Source organism: Pimephales promelas, chromosome 11 (assembly GCF_988280905.1).
Source record: "Pimephales promelas chromosome 11, fPimPro1.hap1.1, whole genome shotgun sequence".
NCBI classification, from domain to species: Eukaryota; Metazoa; Chordata; class Actinopteri; order Cypriniformes; family Leuciscidae; genus Pimephales; species Pimephales promelas.
The window spans coordinates 26,542,404-26,560,905 of NC_142779.1; the positions used below are offsets into that span (position 1 = coordinate 26,542,404).

Below are 18,502 nucleotides of genomic sequence, written 5' to 3' on the forward strand. Positions count from 1 at the left end.
TCACCAGAGGGCACTCCACACCAGATGTTCATGTTTCCCTCACAACTACATTTCCCAGAACTCACTGCCCGGACTCATCACGGATCACATTCACCTGTACCTCATTCACTGATTGCATTCACCTGTGTCTCATCCTGTTAGTGTGTCTATATATACCTTGTGTTCACGTTCAGTGTTTGCGAAGTCTTGTTTAAGTGTTTCACTGCAATTCTGAGCATTCTTATGGTTTTCTGGTCTCTTGGTTTTGGATATCTTGCCCTGTTCCCTGGATTACTCTCTTGCCTCTGGTCCCTGCCTGTTTTGTTTGTTTCTTTGTTTATCTGTTTTGGACTGCCTATCTATTTATGACCCTTGCCTGTACATTGGATTACGCCTCTGGATTGCCCTCAAAAAAAGCTGCGTTTGGATCTCATCTACAAGCCTCAGAGCAGTTCGTAACAGGTTCTATGAAAAACCTTTAACATCAATGGAACTTTTCCATTGCACAAAAGGTGCATTTATAGTGGTTGATTAAATCTTATTTGCTTTAAAAATATTCCAAGGGGGCCTCAAGATAACTTAAAATAATTTAAAGTAAGACAAAACAGGCATGAAAATAAGGTTAAAAATCACATTTCTTATTTTTAGGTTATTGTTATTTTTAATGAATTTACTCTCTAGTTATTGCAAAGCTCTAAAATATTTTTATCGGAATTTTTTTGTAAATAGTAGTCTCTTATTGGCATGATTAACCAAGCTCTCTATAAAACAAACAGAACAAACCCTATAATTTATTAAAATAACTACGGCTGTCCCCTAATAGTCTAAAGGTTTGTTTATTAGAAGAGGTTTAGTCGACCAAATTTGTATTAGTTCATTAGTTGCAGTGGGTTCCTCAGGGCTGCGTGTTACTGCCCATTTTATTTTCTTTATATATATGAACGAAATCAAGTGTGATTTTACAGTAATGGTATGTCAATTTTAAAATACGCTGATGACATGGCTTTGGTGGTTTGCATAACATATGAGCAATGCCTGGTCACATATAGACAATATGTTGATTCTATGGTCCAAATGTTCCAAGAAAGTTCTCTGGAGTTAAATATAAGAAAGATGAAGGAGTTGTGTTGTGAGAGGTTTCATTCATCAAATACCTTACATTCACTATCTGTACCACTTAAGCCTTGTTTATATTCGACGCGGCCGCACGAGCGCGAAGCTTCGCTGACTGCGCGCGCACCTCTCCAAAGGGACGAGGCATTTATAATTGATGCGCTCGCCGTTGTGCTATTCTGTGAAACGACAGGGGGCGAACTCAGAGTAATTCTCCTCTAAACCACCAGGAATCAGCTGGAATCAAATTGTCTTAGTGTCTTAGTCTAGTTGTACTCTCTAGTTGTAGTTGTTTTTTTCTTTACTTTGTTGCCATCACGGCCCGAGGACGCACCTTTCTGAGGGTAATGTCACAATTATGTTCTGTCTTGTCTGCACCTGTTCTTCTTAATCCCTGATTAATTCTTTCTCCACCTGTATCTAGTTAGTTTCCTGATTCAGCTTGTCTATTTATTCTCCTATTAGGGTGAGTAGTGGACTGAAGTGAGTGGCAGGAGGAGCTGATCGATGGCACTGGAACGTTGGGTGGCAGAGGAGTCAGCGGAGCTGAGTGGGTGACGGACCATGACAACGTTGCCGTCCCGGAAGACGGGAGCTGGGCCACTGACTCGCAGGACTGAGGCAGTGATGTGGGGACGTATGACGATTTGGTGAGGGAGGCCGATAGGGAGGTCAAAAGAAGGGAGGAGTCCAGTGATGCCAAACGGGTGCAGGGTGAGGGTGCAGCCTGAAGCCCGGAAGTCTGTGGCTGCAGCTGAGCGTTGACTGCTGAAGGCCGACCTGGAGTGTCGAGCGAGCCAAGCGGAGCTTCCGGGCAGACGGACCACGGAGGCGATGAAGGAGTGGTGGGTCGAGGTGAGGGTGACGGGCTGACATGACGAGGTGGCGGTGTGGGCTTTGAGGCTCAATGTGCAGCCGGGGACTCAGCCTCACGACAAGCTGTTGGAGGGGAAGCCTGAGGGCGTGGAGTATGAGCCGCATAAAGTGAGTGGTGGAGGTAGAGCCGACACCAGTGGTGCCGACGGATCCAGGCGACGGGCCGTGACCAGCGATGGAGACGCTGCAGGTTTCAGTACGGGAACGGCGAGGAGAATAAAGATTCAAGGGTGGGGACTTGAAGGGAATTGGATCCGCGGACCACATGTCTACAAGGTCCAGGGGCCTCATTTATAAAACTTTGTGTAGGATTTGCGTCAGAAGTGGCGTACGAATGAAACATAGGACGTGCGTACGCACAGAAATATTCAGATTTATCAAACCGTGAGCACGCAAATCCTATGCTGTTTTCCCTTAATAAATCACAATCAATTCTAAATGAATCACAGCTTTTGCGGCTTCATGTCACGCCCATTGTTGCCCATAAATAGTCCGTGAAACGCCCACAAGTTAATATTCATCGATTGCGAAATCATGGCAAACACAGAGAGGAAAACCAAGAAACGTAACTTATTGTGCGTCATTATGCATTGTGATGGCATCATGGCATTTTATGTTTTAATAATAAAATTAATACAGAACAGCAGCACATACAACAACAAAACAAGAATTCCGGTCTCTTTTACGCCTTTTTATTCTTAAATGGACACGTGCAACATTATGGCAAGATGCGAGTCTCAATGAGTATCCTTGTAAACACAGTCGCTTATGTCTTGAGTTAATGTAAACAACTAAAACAGACGCACATCAGTAATTTGGATCCATGTATTTGATAAAGTTAAAGTGACAGCAGCCTAATAAACCTTCTGCTTTCTGTGTCATTAATGTTAATCAAACCACAAAATACAAAGAGAAAATCACTTTTGTAGCTTTGACAATAACTAATTATATTTATCTTGTACTGTACAGTAAAGAGTTCAGTGTTATTTTATATTTAATGATTCAATTTCTGTACCGGAATATTGCAAGACTTTCATTTGTATCTTTGTTCTATTGTATTTATCTATGCTTGTCATTTATTTATGATTTTCTAGTATGCAGATTTACTCCCCTACAACATCAACAATCATTCTAGAATGATTCATTCTTTCCAAACAGAGCTAGTATTCAAGTCATATGGTGAAACTATATATATATATATATATATATATATATATATATATATATATATATATATATCGCAGAAAACGATTTGTTTTGTCTTGTTTTGTCTGTTTTATTGTGCAGACCTAGTTCAGCTGTATTTATTTATTATGCTAATTTGTTTATTTGGTCTTATTTTCTTACTTGTCTGTAATAATGTTTGAAATACAGCTGTTTATGCTGTTGTATTGTTAAAACAATAGGCAAAAGTTACTTGTTTGTTCTGATGATTTTTGTATATGGTTTCCATCTGCAACAGAATGTTTTGCAGAAATACACAGTGTGTTTGATAACTAAACATTTGACTATTTTTATTTTTTTTATTTTTTTGGAATCGAAACTGGGAATCGATAAGCAGGATCGGAATCATAGCCTCTAAAATTCAAACGATGCCGAAACCTAGTTCACAATCCTACTGAGGACAGACATGAGTGCAGGTGGATTCAGCCCAACTTCCAACTTATTCTGAAGTTTACACAGCCGGCAGACCCCGGCCTTCACACCTCCAACTGGCCCAATCACGCAGCTTTAAAGCAAATGGAGATGAAAAGCTCCAGCAACGAGCTTCCTAGGATGAACAACACTGACATGCCTTTTAGAACAAAATAAGCCTGCAGCGTGCAAGTGTGGGCACGACCGGGGAGGAGATGCCTTTGAAATAGGTGAGATTGTATTTGTGTGCATGTGTAGGGTTTGTGGGAAAATAGGTGACTGAGTAATTCTTATAGTCTGACCAAACTACCTTTCTCACACTTTCAAACAAATCACTTCCAAATTACACAACCGCTTCTTGTGAGCCAAACCAAAGCCTGCCTCTGCACACATGTGTCCCAGAGACTGATGCTCTTTTTCTCTTTACACTATCAAGCACTTGCCTGTCTTGACAGATACTCACTATGACACACACACAGACAACAGACATGCTCTGCCAGGAATCCTGCTTGCCTGAGGACGAAAGACTTGGGTAGGGTTGCACCTAAAATGGTCTTATTTAAAATAGGACATTTACACCAGGGACTTAGTTGCTAGAAGTTTGCTTAGAATTACATTTCATGAGTTCACACTTACATATAATTTTGAGGGAGTGGGGTGCTGCAAAATGTCAATGGATCGAGGTAAGACTGCTAAGTCTATATGTGCCCTCTTATCATTGATTGCTGAGTGCTGTCCACTCATGTTAATTATCTGAACATGCTCCTCTCGAAATTAGTTGATAAAACTTCATATCTAGTTAATTTGGTTGCATCATTTGCTCTCAAAGCAAAACCCTCCCTCAAGTAATGTGTCAAGTAATGTGCATTTAATTGACCTTTATTGATCCAAGCAGCCTTAAAATGCTGAGCATTTCAGATTTATATTAGTACATAAATAAATCAAATGACTTGAACATCGCAAGCAATTTGTTATAAGTAAACATCAATATACATAGTAAACAATCCCAAATTTAAAGTACAATAAGAGTCATCATAGTAAAGGCCTAAATAATCATAAAGAGTATTAAGATATGAACATTTTGGCTGATAAAGATATTTCTTTATAAATGAAAGCTGATAACAGTTATATTAGCCGATAATAAATCCAAATTGTTTTATCATTTTTGAGAGCCTGATAACAAAAAATAAAAGTCTCACTATTAAAAGCCATGTCCCAAACACACAATAATAATGTTCCCATAATTGTATATATATATACAATATAGGAAAATCACTGGGTCCCTCAAAAACTAAAAAAAAAAAAAAAACACTTTCCTGAGAACAGATTTTGCTGAAACGTAGGATGCTGCATGTGTAGACAGTAGACAGCAACACAGCTCAACAAAGCTTTAAAAAGAATTAGAGATCTGCCAACATTGAAATTGAACAAATCTGTTTATATCTCTCTATGCATCAGTAATCTGTATAAACAAGCATCTATATACATGTTTATATTTCAACTCAGATTTCATGCAACATCTCTGTATAAATGTGAACCCATGTGCTTGTGTAAATAGATCAGATCAGGATGCCCAGATTTTCCACACAGACTTATAAGGTGCTCTGTCTTTAATAACAGGGGGCAATCCTGCCGCAATCCAATCTGAGAAGGCAACATAAAGGCAGGCGATTGTATTGGCACTGTACTTCTTAACACCACAACGAAGCTTATGATGGCACATAAATAATTCGCATCTCTGTCTGTGTTAAATGGCAAAGAGCAGAGCAGTTTCTTGGGCTAAGTCATGCCACATACAGTACTGCACACCTGCCATATTAAAGACACCAAAATTGATGCTGTACGTGCATATACTTATATTCAACAGTACTAGAGTATTAAAAGATATACTGTACAATGCTATTCTATAACTAGATTGGGGTTACACTTTATTTTTTTAAATGTCTTTATTAGATTAATTAATAGGGGTGTAACAATACATTATATTGTGTCACATATATCGCAATACAAAAATGCAACATGTATCGTGGATAGTGACAATTTTTATTGTGTGTAGTTAACCCAAAATGAAAATTACTGTGCAAGAAAAAATAAGTTTGCAGAGTTTTAGTGCATGTCAGAACTACATTAAGCTACTATATATAATGTTGAATATAATAATGCAGTGGGTAATATTTGTGGGTCCTGATAATCCCAAATGTCTTGTTACCAGTAAAAAGTGGCCGACATTATTTTAAAAAAATCTAGTCGGTGACAGTGAAAGCATATTCGTCTAACATAATTATGTATTTTCAGCTTCAGAATCATGAATATTGTTATTCTGGTCTCACTATGGGCTATATGCACGCATAAGTTCCGCATTTGACGTAAGGATGCTCGTCCATTTCCGGTTGTGTAGATTAAAGCGGAGGAAAACCGGAGAAAACGGGATTATGGCAGAGTCTTCAATATTTACTGTCCTCCCGTCTTTGAAACGAAACGTACATACGTTAAGATGTAATTTTATATATAGTTATGTTTATTTAATATAATTTTAAAAAGAAGCATAAACACAACGAGGGGTGTCTGTTTTATCTGTTTTTGTGACTAACGTTTCTTTAGTATAACCATGGAGTATAAAATTCAATATAAATTCTTGGTATTGCATTGGACTCTATGATCGGCGGAAGTTATCGAGCATCCCTAATCCTTCACCGGAAATACCGCCGTGCATAGAGCCCATTGTCCTGTGCTTTTGGGTTTCAAGACTATTCATTTCTACCCAGAATGAAATACCAAATTTTAATCAAAATTAATCAAAAGTACATTTTTTGTTAACCTTTTATCATACAGTATGTCTTGAAGTATCACATTAATATCGTATCGTGAGTTCAGTATCACGATATGTATTGAAATGTGACATGAGGGTATCGTTACACCCCTATTAATTAAGCATTTAAAAGTTAAGGTTAGGGGTCCCACTTTATATTAGGTGTCTTTAACTACAATGTACTAACATTAAAATGAATTAACCCACCCTTACACTTACCCATACTACAAACCAGTTCCTAACCTTAAACGTATCAATAGCAACTAAAGTGTTTTGCAATACAACATCAATACAATAACTACATTGTGCTTATGTAAGTATGCTTTTTATGTAAGTACATAGTGGGTTAGGACACCTAATATAAAAAGTGTGACCGGGTTAGGAGTTGGTTTGGGGTTAGTTGCATGTAAATATGCAATATACAACATACCATGTTTTTACTTCAGAAAGTAGGCTACATGTAACATGTAACAAAGATACTTAAAATAAAGTGTTACCCTTTTTACCCTTATAGTGTTCACTGATATTCTATTACTCTGGTATAATTAATTGTTTTGACTGATCTTGAGACATTTTAGAGCAGCCAGGATATATACGATATATGCTCATCGTGTTTGCCAATGAAAATCAAATACCGATTACAAGGTTTAGGATTCAATTGAAAATAAAAAATGGTGTAAAATGTCATAAATAGGTGTAAATGTTATAATAACTCCTGTATATTCAGTTATAATGGTTCCTACTCTCCTGGTCAGGTTCTATATGGCAACTAGTGGCTGTTTTATGATGGTTAATGGTTAATGTTTCTATGAAAGTATCACTGAAATTTTGCTCCGGCTCATATATTTTTAGCTGAAATGTAAGAGCAATAATCTTACATAGTCATCTCAGATCAATTGTACTAAATTATTTAATTATTTTTAATAATAATTTGTATTTAATGACATTTTTATCACATAATTTAGAAATGTTAAGTTACCTAACAAAACATTTTACACTTTAGGCCTATGTGTGGGAACATTTACATGTTACAAAATATCAGATTTACAAATACTGCCCTAACCTTAGGCTCAACAGATTGAAAGATGCAAGTTGTCGGACCGTTTGGCATCAGATTATGTCTGCATTAATGATGGCTGCATGGCTCTTTTCAGCAGCAGAAATATTTATGACAGGCAGCCAACCTCTTTCATTCGCCGTCTCTATGCAACCGGGGTTATCTGAGCATTTATCTGAGGCCTTTGCTGCAGAAATTATGCAGGTGGCTTCAGAGAAAGAGAAAAGTAATACACACACCTGCTGCCTGCGCATGACACGAATGATGCGAAGAGAATGTTCAAGGGAACATACTATGTGTGTTCTCATTTAGGTGAGGGGTTTTATTTTGAACAATGAGGTTGTTTATCAAAGGCAATAAAATATTGCACTGTGACATAATAAACTGACGTCTAAAAACTGACGAGACTCGCATTCTGTGCCACTAGAACAGAACAGTTAAAAGGATAGTTCACCCAAAAATGACAATGTTGTCATCATTTACTCACCCTCAAGTTGTTCCAAACAAAAAGAGTTTCTTTCTTCTGCTGAACACAAAAGAAGATATTTTGAAGAATGTAATCTAAAAGTTGATGGTAGCCATTGAGTTCCGTAGTCATTTTTTTCAGACTATGGAAGTTTAAATTTTAATTTTAAATTCAGTTTTTGGGTGAACTATACTCTTAACAGTCATAACACTGAGATTTTGGGGATGTTCTTATGGTGTAACTAAATCATTGATTTAAAAAACTGACAGAACTTAAGGAAAGCTAGAGCAGATTACCTCATCAACAATTATGTTTTCTAGCATCTATTTGAAGACAGGTGAAACACCCTCTGGTCAACCTGTTACCTAACTTGTGTAGCTTCTGAACATTTACTACAAAAACTGAAATGAGACTCATATAGGTGTATGAAAAAGACAAACCTCTTCACCCTACAAAATTTTACTTTTAACTGATAACCCCCAAATTTTTAACCCCTCAACTGTTGGTGGGTCAATGAAAATCATTTGGACTAGTAAGTAACAATATAACTACCAGTTGATCCTACTTGCTGGTTTTTAGAATATGGTGGCAGTTAATGACCAGGCTGGCCAATTATTTAAACGTGTTCCAAATCACAGCGGCCATTAAATGGGTTAACTTGTTTGGGGGTTATAGTCTACCCTCTATAAGTCGCAACCTGAAAACAAACAAACAAACAAACAAAAATCTATATTACCCAGTCCTCGAAGTGTTTACTGCCGTTATGCAGCAATTCCTCGAACTGAATGGTGCAGTTTGCTACAAAGTCGTCGTAGCCAATCGGCGCGTCATGAAACACCGACAGCTCGATCTTCCGACCGTCGTGCACCTCCGTTACAAACTCATCTTGCCAGACGGGACTGTTGGTCTTCTGCTTGGTCGAGGTCTGACCCACGCGAAAATCATCAACGTTGAGTGCGATGTACGTGTCCAGCAGGAAGGTTTGCGTCTTGGGGCCGACTGCGTGTCTCAGAGACCAGGCTGTGGGCTTCAGGTCCAAAGCCTCGCTGATCTTAATCTTCAGCAGACCGTTAAAGACCACCATGGCCACTTTCGAGAGCTTTAAGTACGAATATTCCACTTCAGCGCCTGGTTAATTATTCAACCAGTGTGTCACGGTCCACCGGTTTGATTTCTGGATTGTTTCTCCTTAAGAAACAACGGCAAAATGCCCTTCGTCGTCCTCGTGGATCTGCATGCAAAGCGTAGAAGGTCCAGACAGAAAGGAAATCTATTGCTGTGACCTACGCATAACCTGCATGTGATCTTGAAGCTGTCCAAACACCCCTGTAGGCAGTCAATGCAAGTTGGAGCGAAAAAGCAGAGCTACGGTGTGTCAGCACCGATACGACCAGCATTCCACACCTCAAAATATGCCAGAAATATATGCTGGATCTCCTCAGGGTGAGCCTGTTCCCTCGTCTGACTGGAGCGCTGCTGGATGCGTCTCCTCCGCGCATTGGGGGGAAAGTTATCCCCGCGAAGCGTCGTTCGATCCCCCCAGACTGGAGAACGTGGACGAGTGTTTTCAAGGTTCCGTACTCGCTTGCTTCTCACAGGATTCTTGTTTGACCGTCGGTACTCAGTTTCCTGCAGACCTGCCTTTTTTCTCCTGACTGTGTGTGTCTGAAGGCTGGTCCAGGAAATGCGCAAAACACGTCAGTTAGTGCGCGGAGAGGGTTGAGTGTGTGCGGCGCTGAAGCGGCCCTTCTGGACCCGCTCTCTGGTCCAGCATCATCCACTGGGCTGTAAAGATGTGTGTGTGTGAATACCAAGTGTGAATAATGCAAGTCTCGCAATGCAGACGACCATGTTCTTAGTCAGAACTGAATATTTCTTTGTCGAATTTGATCATGAATGATATTTGAACATAATGGTATGGCCCCATAGTGATATAACCATTTCTAGAATCATGTATTATTGGTCTTTATGGGTGTTATCGTCATCTTGCATATGGATGTTTACAATGCATAGTACTGACAGTACTACACTGCACTGTAATCAACCCTGTTTTTTTCCGCCCCTTCCACCAATTTTACTGATGATCGAGTTGAATATCCAAATTCGAGTAAAAATGACAGATGTTATAGCAAGTTAAATGGATGCACATTGTGTTATGACCTATGGTTATGACATACGGAAAAAACATGTTTGTGATGTAATTGCAAGTGAAAAACACTTTTGACAACTGAGGACAACTTTGAAGTTGAAAATGTGATATTTGGAGGTCCAGTTTATCATTAGTCAAGCAAAGCGCCATCTCGTGGATGGAATTTCCATTACAGCAGCAGGCTTAGATGATGCTGTATGATCAAATATATTATTATATTATATATGAGTAAAGTATTATGAAAGTATTGTAAGGAACGTGTACTGACCACTGAACTATCGTTCATTTAAATGTCCGAGTGTTGTCAATGGCGCATATGAAAGCACATAAAGCCTACAGATTTATTGTGTTTTACAAAAGCTTTCCTGTTGCTCTTTCTGTTGTCTTGAGCTGCCCAAAGCCCAATAGTGCAGAACATTTTATTTAGGAATCCGTGATCCTGGTGATTGGAAAATTGAGGTGACTGAGGTACTCGGTCTGTTTATCATTTAAACAAATTTTACTTTTATCATAACGTTTAAGATTACATGCTAGTTCGCTCAACAATGACAATTCTGTCACCATTTACTCAGGTTGTTCCAACCCTGTATAAATTTATTTTTTTCTTCTTCTGTACACAAAAGATGATATTTTGAAAAATATGGGTAACCAACATTGGGGAAAAAAATATGGGGGGGGGGGAATACTATGGAAGTCAATGGAACCCATCAAATGTTTGGTTGTCAAATATTCTTCAAAATATCTTTATTTTGTGTTCAGCAGATGAAAGAAACTCATACTGGTTTAGAACAACTAAACGATGACAGAATTCTCATTTATGGATGACCAATTCCTTTAAATCATATTTAGTGAGTCTTGAAGTCCAGAAGGTGGCAGTGTCCTTATACAAGACCGTAAAAGGTACATGCATCATGTTGCTTTGCCTTTCTAACTGTAAGCTTCTTTTGAGAAGATTGTTTGATTTATATCAATTTATTTCTATAAATTGTAGTTGAGCGTTGTAAAGCGTTTCATACTCAGAAAAGCGATATTTAACAAATAAGTCTTAGAATCAATAAAGAGCAAAATTCTGCTGGATAATACTATTAAGATATTAATATTACAAGTTTTACTTAACAAATGATCGCAACTTATCTATATCTTAATAATGTTTTTTTTCTTCTTTTTTTCATTTAATATTCAACAATAAACTGATCTGTGTTGTATTATTTTCATGTTATCACTGTGAAACTGCTTTGATATATATATATATATATATATATATATATATATATATATATATATATATATATAAATGGTAAAGAATGGCTTAAACTTTTGAAAACTCAATTTAATGCAATTCATTTGGAACTGTGTTCTTTTTGTCCCAGATACGAAAATTAGATGAGTGCTGTCTGCTGGAGGATGAATGGTGATGTTGTTTGGACTTCAGGACTTTCCCCCGAGGCTGATTCTCATCCTGCAGTGACATTAGTCAAAGATGTTCTTGCTCACACACTATATGGCCTCACACGACACGAGTCTAGCATGTGGTGTGAGTCCAAATGATGACATCACCAAATGAATGCCCCTTTGAGACATTGATAGTGCAGGGTTTATAAGTGTGTATAGGCTCTGTGTTGCAAGAATAGAAGCGGCCATTTAGGGCTCTTTGAGGGTCTTAAAGCTTACTTCATTCCACCCCCGAAATGTCAGCGTCGATGTTCATATACTTAGTGCATCAGAAATCACTGTCGGCAACTGCCAGTAGACATCAGACCTCTATGGACAATGCTTCTTTGTTTGAACATAAATAGACACATGAGAGGCCATTCTCAACAAACTTAAACCCCATGACAAGAATCATACATAACATGGCACATTCAATTTTGTGCATCAGTTTGGATTTGTATATATGTAAAAAAAAAATAATAATAATAATAAAAGCATAACATGCCCCATAAGTCAATCAAAACACACGTGTCTTGTCTAATAAAGCATATAGGCCTACATTTATGGCTGAGCATTTTTAGTCCGGTGGACTTTTAGTGTCCCTTAAAACAGTTTTTGCAATCTGATGCACAATGTCAAATAGTGGACATTTAGCATTTTCCATTTCCCATTTCCCTAAAATATCATGTCCACCACACTTTCCTTCTCAAATTAATGGTATAATTTTAAACGGCATGTGGTGCAAAATTACGTACATTTTAAACATTTTTGTAATATAATAGCAATTATGGTTTTAACCTCATTATCGTGTTTATTTTACACACTTGGTAGTTTATGTTTCCACAAAAAGAACTTTTTTTTTTTTTTTTTTTACAAAATTAAATTCACAAAATCACAGCTTAATTGATAATGATACACAATAAAAATATTCTGACTCTATTATAACATTATACAATATTTTAAACAGGTAATCAAACACACTCAAGATATGTGTGTATGTGTGTGTTAGATTTATTTTTCTGCTTCAGAAAATAATTTTTATTTATATAGCTAACCTAGGCCTATTTGTTTGTATTATTATTTTAGCCTATTTAAATATTATACATAGGCCTGTTATATCACATTCATAATTCATTAGGCTACATTAATTATTTTTTTGTGATATTTTCAAGTTTCCTTTTAAGAATTAATGACGGCATGAATCACTCTCCTATTGATAAGCAATACACACACACTGTGCGGTTAAAGGCAACAGATGGCTACTTTGTCTGATTGACTATAATCATTAATCATTCATCCCTTGGCACTCATGCATTATCTCGGGTCTCCACGTTTTCAGGGTGGCAACCGAGGCAACGCTCTCTCGAACTGCGCTCTCATTGGTTGGCCACCACGCTCGTCACTCCCCCATCCGTCGGAAGTGCTTTCTCGCCCTGCGTCTCACTACAGTCTCAACTCGCTGCAAGCTCGCGCTGTCGGCCTGTTCTTCATGCGTTTGTTTGGCTTGTCAAGCAGAAGTATGGGCTCAGTGGATCGGACATTGGCCTTGGATTATGCTGCCGTTCCAGCCGACCAGAATGATGCGGGATTCGGTTGTTCTCCTGCTTTATAAAAGCAAACCTCGGGAATGAGCACTTCTGCTTCTTCGCTCGTGTTTTATTCGCCAGGGCTGAGCGTAGGCTATATGGGACAGTAGCGAGCCTAACAGCTTTAACAGCCTTCTTTTGTAGACAAAAGAAGGCTGCGAAGTAATATTCACAAATTCAAGAGGTAAGTACGCCGATTTGCGTCATGCATTCTCTGGATTGCAGTGTTTTACGCATTTTAACGCGCTTTTATTTTTATACGCGATATAATGTAACGGAACGCGTGTGATGTCACCGCTGGTTTTGCATGTTTCCCCTCTACGAATGTTATAATGTAGCATTCCAACATCCTCCCGTCTCTCTCTCTCTCTCTCTCTCTCTCTCTCTCTCTCTCTCTCTCTCTCTCTCTCTCTCTCTCTCTCTCTCTCTCTCTCTCTCTCTCTCTCTCTCTCTCTCTCTCTCCACGTTGCTCATTCACTCATACCTGGGCACCACTTAAAATACTCTAAAAGAGATTTAATTCACCAAAGTGATGCTGATTGTTATATATCATTATGCGTTGAATAAAGTGAGCAGCGATATTTTGTTAGCACAGAGGGCAAACTATACTAACATTTGCAATTGTTCTCAATTCACCCAAAAAGGAAAATTAGTCCTTAACTACTCACCCTTATGTCGTTCCAAATCTTCTGTTCATCTTCGAAACAAATTATTATGGATTGAAATCTGAGACTCTTCTGTCCCTCCATAGACGGCTACGCAACTACCACTTTGTCGCTTCAAAAAGTTTATAAAGAGATTGTAAAACTAATCTAAATGGATTGAGCGGTTTAGTCAAAGTTTTCTGAAAACTGAACCGCTATGATGAATGGATTAAATGTAGGCTTTTATTCGCATATAAACATTGATCAGTGAATATAATCAGTGAAACCTCATTGGTTCTTGGGAAGCTCAAACGTGCTGCATTATGCACGAGAATGATCCTCATTGGTTCTCACGTGTCAAATGATCATGCTTGATCTTCTGTTTACCACAACTGTGTGCACTCACTGCCCTGATGAATTTTTATTTGAATAAAAGCCTAAATTAAATCTGTTTGTCATTTAAAAGCAACCGTGTCTCTTCTAAAAAATGTTTTACCAAACTGCTCTAGCTTCTAGCAACTGCTTTCTGTAGCGTCAAAGTGGTAGTTGCATAGCTGTCTATGGAGGGACCGATAGCTCACAGATTTCATCAAAAATATTGTCATTTGTGTTCTGAAGTTGAACGGAGAATGATCTTGTGTGTTTGGAATGACATGAGTGTGAGTAATTGATGACAGAATTTTAATTTCTATGTGAACTATCCCGCAGTGACAGATCTACTTCAGAGCAGTCAGGTGGTTCAGTTTCTTATCTTTCTCAGCAGCATCTAGTTTGTAGCTTACTGATATCACTTGAGTCCTAGTTATGGGTAGTTATAACGTGTCCACCTTCAAGATGTTTGTTTGAAATATATAGGACTCTATAAGGAAAATTTAATGGCTTGCGACTGCCGACTGGTCACCATTTCTTTAACGTTTCCCCACATTTTTAATACTCTTTTTTTTTTTCATTTTTTTTTTCATTTGTTTTAGATGGACATTGTGGCAGAGTTTTTTATAAGGAGACACATTCCACATAGTTCCCCATATATTTTAAGAAGAGTGGTTGATCTGTGTATTCATTTCTCTTTTGCTTTATTGTGTGGCACTCATTTAAGTTATTTCATTTGTTAATAAGGTTAATCAGGGTTTGCTGTTGCAATAAACAGAGTTTTTGTCTCTGTGCGTAATGGTCTGCAAATAACTATTTCTAACTTTTACATTTTTTTTTCTCCTCTCTAAAGAAAACGCACTTCCGCCCTTTAATGTTGTCCAAAAGCCAGGCCACTCATCTGGACCCCATGAGAATAGGCGTGTCGAACTGAGAGAAAATTGCAGAGGATATTTTCTGGGTTTAATATGGGGCTCCTTAACAGTCATAGTCTAACGTTATCTGTCCAGTTTTCTCTTTAGAGTGAAACACTAGCTCAGCTATATTTTCATGAGGTCCTTATAGATTTCTGTTGTAAATTTTCTCTGATTATAATGTTTCTTTGTGTGTTGTTGTCATGTCTGTAGTTTAACACCCTTTTTCCTCCATTTCTCAGTCTTGCTCGACACACTTTACTCTTCCCACACATCGCAATACATTCAACCCATCCATGCATTAGGTTTTTTTTTTTGGAAATTGCATTAGCATACAGTATATAATCAATAAACTCTTCTTTTGGGTCACTTCAGTGGATACTTTAGCATCTTCTTTGGCTATGTATATCAGTCATAATCCGAATTTTATGCATATCCGATCAGATTTAGCAAGTGAGCACGGCAAAAATATCACGTGAAATCCGTTTCGAGCTACATTCATATGTGAAATCCAGCTTAAATTGCATTTTTGCAAATCATTTTTCACGTGGTTTATGTGACTTTCTCACACCACCAGATGTTGTTATAGGAAACATGCTAAAGTCGCTGAAGAAACAAGGTTGTGTTGTTGCAAAGTACTGGTTGAGCAGAAAACGACAATATAACTTATGCCTGGTTCAAATTACACGATTTTAGGCCGATTTGGCGCGATCTCTTTGACGTAGGGTGCCGTAGGTATTCGTGAACGACAACAGGCATTGGGAAACAAAATTCGATCGTATCTCGTATAGTGTGTCATAGTGAGCGACAACCTACTTCACGTTTGCGATGCATCACGACAAAAAAAACTAGCATGTTTAATTTTTTTAACGGTCGTCTGCGACAGTTCCGTCACATGTATGAGGTTGACCAATAGGTGCACAGCAGAATGGCGAAAGGAAAGAGAGACAATGGTGCTAACGTTAAAACTAAAAGTAAAAAATATATAAGAAAACAATATTTTACCTCAAGTTCTCTTTGGAGGATTAACAGCCCATACTGTCCTCTTCGAGCAGGGTTCTCAAGTCCCACGCAATGGCCGTGAGATGCACACAATTCAACCAGTTCACACGCTCACAAGCCACACCGTGTATTTCTCACGCTGAAAAGGCAATGCCGAGCAATCCAGGAACGTGTCCATTGTCGGGTTTTCTTTCTTTTTTAATTTTTTTCTGAACACAAGACAATACAACACTCACCGCTTCATCCATTGTTTGTTTATGTTCGTTTCCGGAAGTCACTCGCTACTAGTTTCGCGTTCTCGATGACATCACGCGCGGCGTTAAAGACAGCATGCGATGACTGGTCAGGAAGCAAGGTGTATTGTATCTTGTCCAGTCCACGACACGACAAGATTTTAGGAGTCAAAATCGCGTAATCTGACACAATGACTATCGTAACAGACAAAAAAAAAACGTGTCATCTGAACCAGGCATTAGACACGTTTTGAAACCGGCAGAGATGACAGCACGGAATGGTCACGCATTACCTGGCGCCTCCTACGTTTCTGCCGCTGCCTCAGAAGATCCAGTAGTCCAGCGCAACAGCTACACATTGTCATGTTGTAAATAAGTCAACATCTCTATTGCAAATGGAAACCCCTCCATGTTGCGGTTGTCGTCGTTGTTGTTTTTGGCGTATACCTACCAACACAACGCCTAACTAACATTTGCAATTGTTCTCCAATGAAAATTTAAAGGGTTAGTTCAGCCAAAAAGCAAAATTAGTCCTTAACTACTCATCCTTATGTCGTTCCAAATCTTCTGTTCATCTTCGAAACAAATTATTATGGTTTGATGAAATCTGAGACTCTTATGTCCCTCCATAGACGGCTATGCAACTACCACTTTGTCGCTTCAAAAAGTTTATAAAGAGATTGTAAAACTATCTTCCTTTATGTTCAGCAGAAGAAAGAAACTCCTATGGGTTTGCAACAACGCAGGGTGTGCGATATGACGATTTTTAATCGTGGACGATTAAAATGTCTCCACGATCTGCTTTTGAAGAAATATCGTAGTATCGTGTTACAGTGCATTCTATCAGTTCAGTTCTGGCGCCTCCGTCTCTTAACTGTACAACGCGACGTAGCCTACACATGATCACACGTTAAGGGATAGGTACGGGACACTGCAATTCACAAAAGTTCATAGCATAAGCCTTGCCGGTTAAACATTTAATTCACGCGCTGATGCGCTGTTCTAACGTGCGCTTTCCTGACCGCAAACCCCCGACGCTCACAGGCACTAGAAGTCTGTCAAACAGCGCCTGAATACTGGACTAAGTTATCTCTCGAGTCTTATTAAGCTAATACTGTTAAATACACACAATGTTTACATAAACAGGCTATGTCTAAAGTGAAAGCAAACATTTGAGAGAATATCTGGTGTAATATGCGTCTATATTAAACGCGTCGCGTGCTGGTCTAAAAGCAACAGGAATAAATAGTAGCCTACTGCCGCTTGTCCTTAAAGGGATAGTTCCCAAAAAAAAATCCGTCATTATTTACTCACTCTAATGTTGTTCCAAACCTGTATTAATTTCTTTCTTGTGCTGAACACAAAAGACAATTTTTTTTAATGTGGGTAACCAAACAGTTGCTGGTCCCCATTAACTTCCAGGAGAGAACCTATAAAAAAAACAATAAGGAGACCAGCAACTGTTCGGTTACCCACATTATTCAAAATAACTTTTATTTTCAACAGAAGAAAGAAACTTATTCGGGTTTAAAACATCTTGAGAGAGTAAATTAAGACAATTTTCATTTTTGAGGGAACTATCCCTTTAGTGTTAATAAAACAAACAAAAAAAAAAAAACACAAGGAGAAAATCACTCACTGACTGAGAACTTTAATATATCTTTAATAAGAATCAATTTATTCAGTGAAGTCTATGTAGTGTTTTAATTTCATATTTGTTCATTTAATTACTTCAATGCTACTGCTAAATACACCTACTGCATCTGAAAAAATAAAGCACTATTTATTTAATATGAATATTAATTTGTGTAATGTTTATCTTGTCTTATTTTTTTAATAACAAAGAAAATAATGACAAAGATTTTTATCTTCGCCACTGGCCTAAATGTGTGGCTTTCTTTTTTCTTTTGTTACCTAAGGCTTTGTTTTTAACACAGGGACATTAGTTTGGCTGTAATGAACAGCCACTTGCAAAATATTAAAACCAACTTGAAAAAGAATCGTGATAAAAAATCGTGATCGTGATTTTCCTAAAAAAATCGTGATATGATATTTTTTCCATATCGCCCACCCCTAGTTGGGAGTATCCCTTTAATGTGAACATTTTTATTTGTAACAAGCTAATATAATAAATGCTAACTTGCTAATTTGATAACATGTTATTAATAGCATGGTATAGCACTTGTTGAATGAGTGCAGCAATATAGTGCTTTTTACACTCTTGTTCTCAGACCAAGGC

The 18,502-nt window shown here is 38.1% G+C and overlaps 2 protein-coding genes across 5 annotated transcripts in view; one reads left to right on the forward strand and one right to left on the reverse strand.

Annotated features, from left to right (window-relative positions):
- Window positions 1-13,986, reverse strand: part of prkceb (protein kinase C, epsilon b) — a 142,817-nt gene extending 128,831 nt beyond the window's left edge. The window contains exon 1 of one of the 4 annotated variants that reach the window (XM_089117238.1): window positions 13,770-13,986. In XM_089117238.1, the coding sequence (XP_088973364.1) occupies window positions 13,770-13,850 (81 nt within the window). In that variant the 5' untranslated portion in view covers window positions 13,851-13,986. Of the gene's footprint in view, window positions 1-8,671; window positions 9,766-13,769 lie in introns of those variants that run through there. The other 3 variants (XM_089117237.1, XM_089117236.1, XM_089117235.1) reach the window with 3 other exon arrangements.
- socs5b (suppressor of cytokine signaling 5b) overlaps window positions 12,946-18,502 on the forward strand; it is a 43,658-nt gene continuing 38,101 nt past the window's right edge. Inside the window, exon 1 of the mRNA XM_039653270.2 lies at window positions 12,946-13,285. The gene's annotated coding sequence lies outside the window, so the exon portion shown is untranslated. The remainder of the gene's footprint in view (window positions 13,286-18,502) is intronic.